Below are 14,751 nucleotides of genomic sequence, written 5' to 3'. Positions count from 1 at the left end.
GTTGGATTGAATTGGAAGATGAAATTTAATAAAATCAAATATAAAATTTTGCACTCAGTCAAGAAGCCTTTTTTAAAAGCAGCTACTATATTCTAGGAACTTTACTAAGTGATGGGAATATAAAGAAAGGCAAAAAGATGATTCCTGCTGTTAAGGAGCTCCCATTCTAATGGGAGAGACAACATGCAAATAACTATGTATATAAAAGACATATAGATAGATATAGTAAGTGGAATGTCTTAGAGAGAAGGCAGAAACAGATGGAAGAGGAGGTAAAGACCTTTTGCAGAAGGTGGGATTTATGCTGGGAAGACTTAATGGAAACAAGGAGGCTAGGAAGTGAGTAAAGAGAGCATGTTGGCCTAAGGGTCAGTCAGTGAAGAAGCATGGAGCCAGAACACGGAGTGCCCTATGCACTGAGCAGCAAAGAGGTCAATGTGGCTGCATCACAGAGTACATAGGGAGAGTAATTGTAAGAAGACAGATAAAAATAGGAAGAGGCCAGGCTGTGAAGAGGTTTCAGTGCTATAAAGCATTTTATATTTGACCTGATGGTTTCCAGCAAAACCCTGAAGATTATAAAGAGCAAAATGAGAACATGATATACAGCAACAGGAATAATGTTTGAAGAATAACTTGTGTATGTCCACTTCCAGAGAAAGAACTGATAGATACAAGCAAGAAATAATTTTATATACACACACTTTTTTTTTGTGTGACAAATGATGCATTCTCCAGTGTGGGGAGGAAAAGGAGGAAGAGAGATACCTGGGAACTTGAATGTAACAAATAAATAATTAAAAAATATTGTACTCAACCACTAATGATTGAGAAATCCAATAAAATCTATAGCAAGTGTTTCTCCCTCTCCAGAACTATATAAGAGATCAACCAGAAGCCAGAAACTTGTATAAGAGCAATAAGAAAGGGGATGGGCAACCTTAGGGCCAGCATGGAGTAGCATTCCCCCCTGGCCATAACCTGTCAGGAAAGTGTGAAGCCTTCAAGGAAGCAGGAGTGGAGGGTTCCCCTGAGAAAGACCCAGGATGGTCATAAAACTAATTAGTCCTTGAAAGTGCTTGGGCATTGTCAAAGGCAGCAGGAACAGTCTGTGGAAGCACTCATGTGGAGTACACCAGGCTCAGAGCCTCTGAGGTTCCTGAAATATCCTCATGAGACACCAGAGAGGGCCCATAGCAGCAACCATGACATGAATGTCCACTGAGGTGTCAAATTATACTCCTACGGTATTTGCGACAAGTGCTTCATGTAGAAGTCTACCCTCCATGATCACCTCAATCCATACTCTGAGGCTCAGCCCTGCCATTGTTCTTACTTACCAGGATGTGCATAAATCCCCCACTTGAAGCCACCTCAAAGAGTAACATGTCAAGAGCATAGCAGAGAATGTCCTTGATAGCAGTATGTTGGAGCTCAATGTCCTCCACTGCTACCTGGAGGACAGCTTTCTTTTAAAAATTACTAAAAATCTAAGGATTATTCAAAGTAGAGAATAACTCTGTAAAAATTGTAAGCAGACTCAAAGAAAAAAATTAATTTCTACAAGGACTACTATCTTTAGAAAATCTAGAAGAAATGAAGCAAGAGTTTAAAAAATGCAATAAAAGCTCTGGTGGAAAGAGCAAGAAGTAGAATAAGCTATGGACACCGCCCAGTGAGTATGTCAGGCTTAATACTGCCAAAAATAAGGACAGGCTAGTCCTATCATTGATGTTGTAAATTTGGGTTACTACAAAGTCCTAGGAAAAAGAAAACTCTCCAAGCAGTCAGTCATCATGAAGACAAAATTATTCAACAAAAGAGAAGAGGGAAAAAAATTAAGGGTGTTGGTGGAACAGTGATGACTGCAAAACTAAAATAATTTTTTCTAACAGGGTTTCAAGAGTTCTGAATGGCCAGAAGTATGATCAAACTAAGGCCCCAAATCTAACAGAGGAGTGACTATAACCTTTCTTAGATCTAATTAGCACTTACTGCTAAGATAATACTTATGACTATCACCCATCTCAATAAGAGAAATTTCCTTCATATATCTCTGGTTTGACTTGGACCTATCTACTGTGAAAGCAGAACCAAAAAAAGCTTAGAGGAAGAACTGTGGGATGTTATAAAATGTCATCCTTAACAGGGCACTTTAAAATACAGATTGGACTACTGCTGCTTTTAGAAATATGGATCCAGAGAATCACATGGGAATACCAAGAGCTAGTTAGATAAGTATGATTGCCGAATTCTAGCCTATGGATTGGGGAATCACTCTGTATGACAGCAAACTCTCTGCTTCCTTCTCTGGCTTCTAGGGTGTCAGATCTTTAACTGGGATTTAAATGGGAAACAAGTAAGACTCAAATGAATGCAGTCAGAGGAAAAATAGGGCCAATATGCCCATAATAGTAGTTTCCAGAACCCAGCTTGCATTTGTTCAGGAATAATCAACTGTTTAGAATGTGTTTATAATAAAACCAGAGAGTTCTTCTTATGACTTGGCAAACAATACTTCTTTTGCCAGTGGAGTATGAAAATGGTAGCTCCTTTGGAAGGAATGTTGGTTCCTCTGGGAGGAATTTGAATCAGGCAAATTCCTTTGGGAAGAATAAATGTGAATCCAACCATTAATGCAGTGGCTGCTTGCATATGACATCAGGAAGTAGCTGTTTGGAAAGTCTCAAATTGTTTATTATCCTTTTATTTTTTGCGAAATGTAGGCGAACAAAGTGTGTGTTTTCCTTTGAGGTCATGTTAATTTGGGATGGAGATAAGAATCTGAATGAAGAAATGATATAGTATTATTTCATGATCTCTCCAGAATTTCTGGGTAGAGGTAAGATATAAATATATTTGATATATTTATGAAATATGTGCAAGTAATTCTTGCTAGATCGAGCCTAGAAGAACCTGGATCAAGGTAAGGGAAATCAAGTAGGTGCTACATTTAGTACAATTTTATAACTATCATACTAGGCAGAAGGGAAAACCCTCTACATATTCGATTACCTTTAGTGATGGAATTAAACCTTGCATCTCAAGTATTTATATGTAGAATGATCATATTAATCTCTATAACTATAGTCTTTTCATCTTCAAAAAGCCTACAATTTGACAAAAACGTCTATGGCTACAGAAGAGAATCCACAGTTTGTCCAGGAACAAATATTGGGATTACATAATAGCAGGGGCATTGGGACAACAGCTATCTTCTCTTTAAATAGGTCCAATACTTCTCTTGCCTTATTTTCCCCAAACTTCTATCCAGTCACCCAAACTTTTTTCAGATTCTACCTCTAGTTGGGACACATTTTTTGAAAGAATGGCAACCTTTTCTTCCTAACACCCAACCCCTATCCTCCCAAGATAAACACTGCTTTCTTGGTTTTAATGTTAAGCATGATGCCATGGAGAAATACAGATGAGAAATTCCAATTTAACCTGCCCCTCTAGATGTCCTACAGTGTAGAACCCACAGAATTCAGGTGCTTATACGGCTTTAAGTTTCTGAGGTTTAAAAATGACTTTGGCTAGAGTTGGTAGTTGGGGAGTGAAGTGACTAGAAATTCTTTGATCAGATCCAAGGCAAACACACAGCAGGATTTGGCCTTTGCTGAACAAATACCTACTCCCTAACAAAATTATTAGAAGCATGAAACATATTAATCTGCCTTTCTGTTTTAATTTAAAGATGCTCTCCATTGCCTAGTCCTTAACATTCTTCTGTCTTGGAACCAATACATAGTATTGGTTCTCTAACTGGGACAAGTCCAGACAATTTCCAGGAGGTCTAACTGATATATTTAGTATAATTAGAAATGGGGTGAGAAGTGTAGCAAGCTACTAAGACAACCATTCTCCACATGCTTCCTCCTACCCCATATTTGTTTCCCACAACCTATTAAAAGGCCCATATGGTCCTCATGGATACTGGTTCCCCCTACACCTAGGCTCCATCCACCTCAGCTGTCAAAGGCAAGAGCATTTTAGAGGAGTCTCCCTATCCTCAGTGGAGCAGCAATGGCCCCTAAGCAGAATTGAAAATATTAAATGAGAATGTTAAAATTTAGAAGAGAACTTAGTCTCTGACATTTTATGATAGAATAAGTGAAGAAACCTTAGAGAGTATTGAGTTAAGCCCCCTCATCTTATAGATAAGAAAACTGAGGCACAGAGAAGGTAAGTTTACCTGTCCAGAGATACAAAGTTAGTGTCTTGAAGTAGGATGGGTAACCAGGTCTTCCTGACTCCAAGTGCTGTGACCTACTGACTGCTATGCAACCAACCCTCTCATTATACATATAAGGCAGTTCTTTAAGACTACTTGGAATAAGCAATGAGTTCCAATCCCTCAAAAAAGAATTTCTAGGCCTGAGCAAATGTATATAGCATACATACACTTTAGCACACAAAGTACAACACTTAGTCAAAATGTCAAGTGCTTGCATCCAATGGCACCAGCAGTTCACAGTAACACTCTTCCCTCCTGGTCTCCCATCTGTATTTATTTGTGCGCGCGTATGCGCGTGCATGTGTGTGTGTGTGTGTGTGTGTGTGTGTGTGTGAGAGAGAGATTTCTCTTTTCCTTCTGGCTTCAGTCTTGGGAGCCAACTCTACAGTTTGCAGCCTGAGAGTCCCAGATTGGCAAATTCTGTGAGGGCAGGGACTTTCCCTTCCAGAACTCCCAACTAGACCATTGTAGTGAATTCAAAGAATTCTAATTATGTGTAATGATCTGAAATGGCTTCTATTATATATGGAAATTTGCAAATAGCTTTGAACTCAGAAGGGTAAGTTAAATGAAGGGTTTAGTCTTAGTGAAAGAAAAATTCTCAAGAATAAATGACCAGGATAGACTATACAATTCAGGTACACCCTTTGGTTTTCAATGACAACAGAAAGCAAAGTCAGAAATAAGGTATTATAGCTAGGATGACAGCTGAGAATGCCTTTGCCTAGCATTTCAGGTCACTCCAAATCTGGCTCCAACCTATTTATACAGCCTTATACTTCTTAATGCCAACCTTCCATTCACAGCAGTTTAGTAAGGGTGGTTTCCTCCTTCTTTCTGGCACATACAGTGCTCATTCTTGGCTTTGTAATTTTTTCTCAAGTTGTTCTCATCTCAAATGCTCTCCCTCCTATCTCTAGTCCACTGAGGAAGCTGGTGATACAATGGACAGAGCAATGGTCCTGAAGTCAGAAAGACCTAAGTTTAAATCCAACATCAGACATTAATTAGCTTTGTGAGCCTAGGGCAAGCCATTTCTGTTTGCCTTGGTCTCTCAACTGTAAAATGGGAATAGTAAGAGAACCTACTTTGCAAGATTGTTATGAGGATCAAATGAGTGTCTGGCACATAGTAGGCACTACACACACACATACACACCCACACACCCATATCCAATAACAAACACACACACACACATATATATAAATGCTTATTATATATATGTATATGTACATATATATAATGCTTATTTCCCCCCTTTTTCTTTTACTTCCCCCTCTATAGCCCAAGGCATATCTTTTTTTTCCTTTTTTTTAATAATATATTTTATTTGATCATTTCCGAGCATTATTCGTTAAAGACATAGATCATTTTCTTTTCCTCCCCCCCACCCCCCCATAGCCGACGCGTAAATCCACTGGGCATTAGATGTTTTCTTGATTTGAACCCATTGCTTTGTTGATAATATTTGCATTAGAGTGTTCATTTAGAGTCTCTCCTCTGTCATGTCCCCTCAACCGCTGTATTCAGGCAGTTGCTTTTCCTCGGTGTTTCCACTCCCATAGTTTATCCTTTGCTTATGAATAGTGTTTTTTTCTCCTGGATCCCTGCAAATTGTTCAGGGACATTACACCGCCATTAATGGAGACGTCCATTACGTTCGATTATACCACAGTGTATTAGTCTCTGTGTACAATGTTCTCCTGGTTCTGCTCCTCTCGCTCTGCATCACTTCCTGGAGGTTGTTCCAGTCTCCATGGAATTCCTCCACTTTATTATTCCTTTTAGCACAATAGTATTCCATCACCAACATATACCACAATTTGCTCAGCCATTCCCCAATTGATGGGCATCCCCTCATTTTCCAGTTTTGGGCCACCACAAAGAGCGCAGCTATGAATATTTTTTTACAAGTCTTTTTGTCCATTATCTCTTTGGGGTACAGACCCAGCAGTGCTATGGCTGGATCAAAGGGTAGATATTCTTTTGTTGCCCTTTGGGCATAGTTCCAAATTGCCCTCCAGAATGGTTGGATCAGTTCACAGCTCCACCAGCAATGAATTAATGTTCCGACTTTGCCACATCCCCTCCAGCATTCATTACTTTCCTTTGCTATCATGTTAGCCAATCTGGTGGGTGTGAGGTGATACCTCAGAGTTGTTTTTATTTGCATCTCTCTGATTATAAGAGATTTAGAACACTTCTTCATGTGCTTGTTAATAGTTTTGATTTCTTTATCTGAGAACTGCCTATCCATTTCCCTTGCCCATTTATCAATTGGAGAATGGCTTGATTTTTTGTACAATTGATTTAGCTCTTTATAAATATGAGTAATTAAACCTTTGTCAGAGGTGTCTATGAAGATTTTTTCCCAATTTGTTGTTTCCCTTCTGATTTTAGTTACATTGGTTTTGTTTGTACAAAAGCTTTTTAGTTTGATGTAGTCAAAATTATTTATTTTACATTTTGTGATTCTTTCTATGTCTTGCTTGGTTTTAAAGCCTTTCCCCTCCCAAAGGTCTGACATGTATACTATTCTGTGTTTACCCAATTTACTTATGGTTTCCTTCTTTATGTTTAAGTCACTCACCCATTTTGAATTTATCTTGGTGTAGGGTGTGAGGTGCTGATCTATTCCTAGTCTCTCCCACACTGTCTTCCAATTTTCCCAGCAGTTTTTATCGAATAGTGGATTTTTGTCCCAAAAGCTGGGATCTTTGGGTTTATCGTATACTGTCTTGCTGAGGTCGCTTTCCCCCAGTCTATTCCACTGATCTTCCTTTCTGTTTCTTAGCCAGTACCAAATTGTTTTGATGACTGCTGCTTTGTAATATAGTTTAAGGTCAGGGACTGCAAGGCCCCCATCATATGCTTTTTTCCCCATTATTTCCCTGGATATCCTTGATCTTTTGTTCTTCCACCAAGGCATATCTTTTAATCCATTTGAATGGTGGACATATATTATGGAAGGAGCACTGGACTTAAAGGTAGAAGACTTGAATTTGAGCCTAGATATGTCACTTGCATGCCATGTAACTTGAGAAATTCTTTATTCTATGTGTATGTTTCCCCATTCATCATTTGAGAGGACTGGACTTGTTCCTTCCATCTCTAACATCCATTGTGTGATCCTGTAAATTGATCTCTTTCGGTAAAGGCCAAGACTGCCTTGCTAAAGTTTGAAAGAGAGCAAAATTTCCTGGAAGATCTCTCCTTCCACCCTCTTATTTGACCAGTAAGGTGGGTGGGGCATGGACATGGATGAAGCTAAGTGTTTCTGAGGACAATAGGGGTCCCTGTTATAAATGATGGGGAGAGGTAACTTGAAGAAGTGAGAGCAGTACTTTGTAGGTTAGGGACATGAGTAGAGAGAAAGAAGAGGATGGGCAACTTTGGCAGTCAGCTAGACTTCTTGAATGCTTTCTTTAAAATACAGTTCAGACTCAGGCAGATCTGTGAAATAGTAGTGAGCCAAGCATATTTTAAATTAGCGATGTGCAGAAACCATGCCCCAGTCTTCTTTGTAATCCCTTTTCTTGGTGGTTTTTGAGGGGAATAGCAATTGATCTAGGACTCATAGCTTTAGAATTCTATTTCCTTAGCTTCATCTACATTGGAATAAGATATCCTGGGCCCTCTTCTCTTCTCTCTGAATATTTTCTTAGTGATCTCATTATCTACTATGAGTTCAATTATCTTTATGGAAATGACTCCCAAGGGTATATATTTCCATACCTAGTCTCTCTTGATCTCCAGTCCTATATCAAGAACTACCTACGGAACCTGTCCAAATGGATGTCTCACAGCCATCTCAAGTTTGGAATGTCTAAAACTGAATTTATTAACTCCTTGCCCCTAAATTCACTCAGCCCCAGGTCACCTGTGGCCCAGATTCCAATGGGTACCAAAGGTTCCAGCAGCAGCAGCTATCTAGGAAGACTTTCCCCCTAATTTTCCTGCAATGTCATCATTTCCTCCTCTTTTCTCAGTGGGAAACTGACAACCCTTTCCTTCACCAAATCCTTACCCTCAGGGGAGGGAATTCAGAACTTCCCCTCCATTCTGACCTTTCAGTCTACTCCTCAGTTCCCTACATAGAGTCATGGGTTGACGCTTCCAATTCCCTCCAACTGACTTATTATAGGCAGACATGTATACTTATACTGGTTGGATGATGGAGAATAATCAACTACAACCCTTTCTGATATATTTCTTCTGAAAGACCAGTCTATCTGTCCCTTCTGATGCACACTAAAACCCCCTGGACCTTGCTAATGTACCCTGCTAATACACCCTGATAACTTTTACATCTATCCTGCAGGTAAATATCTATATGTCGTCTCTCTCTCAATTAAAATGTGTACTTCGAAAGAGCAGTAACTGTTTTGTTTTTTCTAATTATATTTTCACTGCTTAGCACACAGTAAGCACTTAATAAATGCTTTTTATTCATTCACAATTTATTGATTCTTCCTAACTTCCTCATTTCTGTCAAGGATAACAGCACCAGTTCAGACACCTAGGTTTACAATTTTAAAGTCAGTCTCAACTCTTTATTCTTTTTTTTTTTTTAAATATATTTTATTTGATCATTTCCAAGCATTATTCGTTAAAGACATAGATCATTTTCTTTTCCTCCCCCCCACCCCCCATAGCCGACGCGTAAGTCCACTGGGCATTAGATGTTTTCTTGATTTGAACCCATTGCTTTGTTGATAGTATTTGCATTAGAGTGTTCATTTAGAGTCTCTCCTCTGTCATGTCCCCTCAACCTCTGTATTCAGGCAGTTGCTTTTTCTCGGTGTTTCCACTCCCATAGTTTATCCTTTGCTTATGAATGGTGTTTTTTTTCTCCTGGATCCCTGAAAGTTGTTCAGGGACATTACACCGCCCCTAATGGAGAAGTCCATTACGTTCGATTATACCACAGTGTATTAGTCTCTGTGTACAATGTTCTCCTGGTTCTGCTCCTCTCGCTCTGCATCACTTCCTGGAGGTTGTTCCAGTCTCCATGGAACTTCTCCACTTTATTATTCCTTTGAGCACAATAGTATTCCATCACCAACATATACCACAGTTTGTTCAGCCATTCCCCAATTGATGGGCATCCCCTCGTTTTCCAGTTTTGGGCCACCACAAAGAGCGCAGCTATGAATATTTTTGTACAAGTCTTTGTGTCCATTATCTCTTTGGGGTACAGACCCAGCAGTGCTATGGCTGGATCAAAGGGTAGATATTCTTTTGTCGCCCTTTGGGCATAGTTCCAAATTGCCCTCCAGAATGGTTGGATCAGTTCACAACTCCACCAGCAATGAATTAATGTCCCTACTTTGCCACATCCCCTCCAGCATTCATTACTTTCCTTTGCTGTTATGTTAGCCAATCTGCTAGGTGTGAGGTGATACCTCAGAGTTGTTTTGATTTGCATCTCTCTGATTATAAGAGATATAGAACACTTCTTCATGTGCTTGTTAATAGTTTTGATTTCTTTATCTGAGAACTGCCTATCCATTTCCCTTGCCCATTTATCAATTGGAGAATGGCTTGATTTTTTGTACAATTGATTTAGCTCATTATAAATATGAGTAATTAAACCTTTGTCAGAGGTTTCTATGAAGATTTTTTCCCAATTTGTTGTTTCCCTTCTGATTTTAGTTATATTGGTTTTGTTTGTACAAAAGCTTTTTAGTTTGATGTAGTCAAAATTATTTATTTTACATTTTGTGATTCTTTCTATATCTTGCTTGGTTTTAAAGCCTTTCCCCTCCCAAAGGTCTGACATGTATACTATTCTGTGTTTACCCAATTTACTTATGGTTTCCTTCTTTATGTTTAAGTCACTCACCCATTTTGAATTTATCTTGGTGTAGGGTGTGAGGTGTTGATCTATTCCTAGTCTCTCCCACACTGTCTTCCAATTTTCCCAGCAGTTTTTATCGAATAGTGGATTTTTGTCCCAAAAGCTGGGATCTTTGGGTTTATCGTATACTGTCTTGCTGAGGTCGTTTTCCCCCAGTCTATTCCACTGATCTTCCTTTCTGTTTCTTAGCCAGTACCAAATTGTTTTGATGACTGCTGCTTTGTAATATAGTTTGAGGTCTGGGACTGCAAGGCCCCCATCATATGTGTTTTTTTTCATTATTTCCCTGGATATCCTTGATCTTTTGTTCTTCCAAATGAACTTTGTTATGGTTTTTTCTAAATCAGTGAAGAAGTATTTTGGTAGTTCAATGGGTATGGCACTAAATAGATAAATAAGTTTGGGTAGGATGGTCATTTTTATTATATTGGCTCGTCCTATCCATGAGCAGTTAATGTTTTTCCAATTGTTCAAGTCTAGTTTTAGTTGTGTGGCGTCAACTCTTTATTCTTACTCACCTACCCCCATCCTTATCCAATCAGTTGTCAAGTCTAGCCCCAAAATATTTTTCATATCCTTCCTTTATTCACTTATACCACCACTACTCTAGTTGAGGCCCTCCTCACATCTCACCTAGACTGTTTTAATAGTCTCCTCATAAGTCTCTTTGCCTCCTCCATCCTCTACATTGCTACAAAAGTGATACTCCTAAAACATACAATGGACCTGTTATTCCTCTGCTTAAGAAGTTCTAGTAGCTCTTTATTATCTCTAGACTCAAATAAAATTCACCTACTGGAAAAGTAAAACCCTTTATAATCTAGCTCTGGCTTACTTTTCAGACTGATTACAAATTACTTCCTTTCATGCACTCTATGGTCTAGCCAAATAGTCCATTTTGCTATTCTTCATACAGGATATTTCATCTCTCTCTGTGACTTTAGGGAGGGCTGGCTCTCTCACCCTTACCTGGAATGTAACAAAAAAGTCTATACAAGCCTGTCTCAAAGTTCAGCTCAACTACCTCCTTCATGAGGCCTTTCCTGTTCCCCCTGTTGCCATCATCTTTTCCATTATGTTTAATATACTTCAGAAATGTTTAAATCTGTTTACATGTATATATATTGTCCCCCCATATAAACTTGAGTGTAAGAATGTTTTTTTTTGTCTTTGTATCCTCAATGCCTAGCATGTTACCTGGCAAATACTAATAATAATGCCTGTTGAGTAATGAATTAGTGGTCCTCCTCATCTTCCAGGACTCAGTCACCAAAGTAAAAGGTTCTGAAGTCTAATGTTCCTATCACCACTTTAAGTTGCCATAAGTTCACACTTACCTCATATTCAAATTTTTCATTGAATTCTTTGTTGTTGGCTTGCAAACATCTCTCTTTCTCTGTAAAGCAGAAAAAATGGATGAACAGAATACTTGTCTATAGAAGCAGTCCTATGTTGTTTGTTTTCTCATCCCTTTGATAGAAAATCCCCAAGTATAAATGTGATTTTTCTCTCCCCTGTCCTCTTAATTCTAAGAGTTAGTGAAACCATCTAGTACAAAAAGATGTTACCAATAAGAAAGCTAACACTTCCAAGTGTACATATCTACAAAGTGAATCAGGAAGACAGTAAAGTTAAAAGAAGCTTAAGTTTCTTAATGGACTCCCTCTACTCTCTACCCTAACATTTTTCAATTCCTAACTCACAGCATCAGCAGTGTATACTGATATTTTTGTGGATCAAATCAACTCAGTCCATTTGGATTACTGTACTTTCACATGGCAAAATTGCTGAGGGTGTCCATTTCCCAAAAAATTGTGTTCAAGCCAATTTTTATGAACTTATTAGGACACAGACCTGGCAATTACTTTGGCAGGAGCTGCGATCCCAGTCTCCTCAGCAGCCACTGCTACTGAAGATCAAGAAAAAAAAGTTCTTCCCCAAAGGTTTTAGCACTATCAATTAGTTCAAGAACAGAAAGAGATATGATTTTATCAATGAAAATAACATGCATTACCATCTGCTTTGCTGCTGTACCTAACCTGACTGGGCAGTTCCATCTGACCAGCAGCTAAAACCATTTATATGTGTTGTTTCTTCTACTGGAATGTGAGCTATTTGAGAGAAAGGATAGGTTTTATTTTCTGTTTCTTTCCTCAGATCTTAATAAGTGCTTTGCATATAGTAAACACTTAATAAATGCCTTTTCATTCACTCATTTGATCACAGAGGAGTGGTCACATGGCACTTGTTATCTGAATAAATGCTATCTCTTCTATTAAACTGTAAACTACTTGATAGTAAGATCACAGAACAAGAGAGCTAATGTTTGGAGAAAGGACCTCAGCAGTCATCTAACCTAATCCATAATGCAAAGGAATGCCTACAAGAGGTTTTGGGAGGACCTACTATCTCTTGAGGCAACAACATCCCATTTTTGGACAGCTCTAATTATTAAGTAGTTTTTCTTGGGGGTGGAGCTAAGATGACAGAGTTGGTACAAGGGACCCATCTAATTTCTACCAAATTACCCTCCACAAAGCAATGATATAACATCTCAAAATGAATTCTGAAGCAACATCACCCACAAATAGAAAAGGTGAAGTAATTTTTCAGCCCAAAACAATGTAGAAGGCTAGAACAAGGGATCTAGTGAACTAGCATGGAGGTGGAGCATAGCACAGTAAGGCAGGCTCCAACAAGACAACAGGCCTTGGGGGAAGCTAAAACATCAGCCAAGGCTTTTGGAACTTTTAGCCTCAGATGGTAAGTGGGTTTGGACAACTGCTTAGAAGGAGATTACAGGGGTCCTTTGTTGGCTCTGGATGCAAGACTCATGTGGTCCTGCCCATACACAAAATCAGGTCACAGTCCTGGAGGACAATCACAATGTAAGGAAGTGCACCAGCATATAGGAACACTTGAAGTCACAGGAGAGCAGGGGACCCTGATCACAGTTTCAAGGGGTAAAAGAGTGGTTGGGGTTACTCACAGACCAGAGTACAGGCTGAAAGAGTATTAAATACACCTCTCCTTATATCATACCACCTTGGAAGAACTGAAAGTAGATAGATCCCCAGTGCCAACTTGGAAGGTAGCTGCACAAAGAATTAAAGCTTGGAACAGGGCTCCCTTTATCATAATTACAGAGCCCAACTTTAATAGTTTTTTAAACTAAAAGAAAAGAAAAAGACAAGAAAATGAGTAAACAACAACAAGAAGAAACTCTTCATAGAAAGTTATTTTGGTGACATGGTAGACTCAAAATCAGAAGAAGACAACAAAGTCAATACTTCTGCATCCAAAGCCTTTAAGAAAAATATTAGTGGGGGGGGGTGTAGTGGTGGCTAGGTAGCTCAGTAAATTGAGAGCCAGACCCAGAGATGGGAGGTCCTGGGTTCAAATCTGAACTGAGACACTTCCTAGCTGTGTGACCCTGGGCAAGTCACTTAACCCCCACCACCTGGCCCTTACCACTCTAATGCCTTCGAGTCAATACAGAGTATTGACTCCAAGACAGAAGGTAAGGGTTTTTAAAAAATTTTTTAATTTAAATTTTAAAATATTAATTGATTACTAGCCCCCCAAAGAATTAACAGAGGGCCTCAAAAAGGATTTAAAAAGTCAAATAAAAGAAGCTGAAGAAAAATTGGGACAAATAAATGGGAATGATGCAGGAAAATCATGAAAAAGAGTCAACAGCTTGGTAAAGGAGACACAAAAAAATACTGATGACATTAATACCTTAAAAATTAATAGGCCAACTGATAAAGGAGGCAAAAAATTCAAAGAGAAGAACTTCTTAAAAAGCAGAACTGGTCAAAAGCAAAAGGATAATAAAAAATGCAATGATGGAAAAAACTTCTTGAAAGACAGAACTGGCCTTTGGAAAAATACATAGAATTGGCCAAATGGAAAAGAATTGGCCAAACAGAAAAGGATGTACAAAAGCTCACTCAAGAAAATTATTTCTTATTGGAAAATGATGGGATGCCTTTCAATTGGGGAATGGCTGAACAAATTGTGGTATATATTGGTGATGGAATACTATCATGCTCAAAGGAATAATAAACTGGAGGAATTCCATGTGAACTGGAACGACCTCCAGGAATTGACACAGAGTGAAAGGAGCAGAACCAGGAGAACATTGTACACAGAGACTGATACACTGTCGTACAATCGAAGGTAATGGCCTTCTCCATTAGTGGCAATGCAGTGATCCTGAACAACTTGGAGGGATCTACGAGAAAGAACACTATTCACATTCAGAGGAAAATCTGTGGGAGTAGAAACACAGAAGAAAAACAACTGCTTGAATACATGGGTCGAGGGGAATATGATTGGGGATATAGACTCTAAAGGAACATCCTAGTGCAAACACCAACAACATGGAAATAGGTTCTGATCAAGTACACATGTAATACCCAGTGGAATTGCGTGTTGGCTATGGGAAGGGTGGGTAGAGGGGAGGGAGGGAAAGAATATGAATTATGTTACCATGGAAAAATACTCTAAATTAATTAATTAAATAAACTTAAAAAATTAGAATTAGGCACAGGGAAGCTAATGATTCCATGAGACATCAAGAAACACTGTCAAAAGGATGAAAAATAAATAGAAAAAAGTGAACTATCTAATTGGAAAAACAACTGACCTA

At 38.8% G+C, this 14,751-nt stretch overlaps 1 protein-coding gene across 8 annotated transcripts in view; it reads right to left on the bottom strand.

Annotated features, from left to right (window-relative positions):
- Positions 1-14,751, bottom strand: part of LOC100028308 (phospholipid-transporting ATPase FetA-like) — a 266,846-nt gene that overhangs the window by 137,801 nt on the left and 114,294 nt on the right. For all 8 annotated transcript variants that reach the window (XR_008913609.1, XM_056806042.1, XM_007498811.3 and 5 more), the window contains one exon: positions 11,435-11,493. Coding sequence is in view for 6 of the 8 variants with exons in the window: in XM_056806042.1 (XP_056662020.1) it covers positions 11,435-11,493 (59 nt within the window). In the remaining 2 variants the exon portion in view is untranslated. The remainder of the gene's footprint in view (positions 1-11,434; positions 11,494-14,751) is intronic.

The sequence above is a fragment of the Monodelphis domestica genome, chromosome 7, assembly GCF_027887165.1.
Source record: "Monodelphis domestica isolate mMonDom1 chromosome 7, mMonDom1.pri, whole genome shotgun sequence".
In the NCBI taxonomy this organism is placed as follows: domain Eukaryota; kingdom Metazoa; phylum Chordata; class Mammalia; order Didelphimorphia; family Didelphidae; genus Monodelphis; species Monodelphis domestica.
Note: the sequence above shows the minus strand (reverse complement) of the source record. Positions and strands in the feature narration are given on the sequence as shown.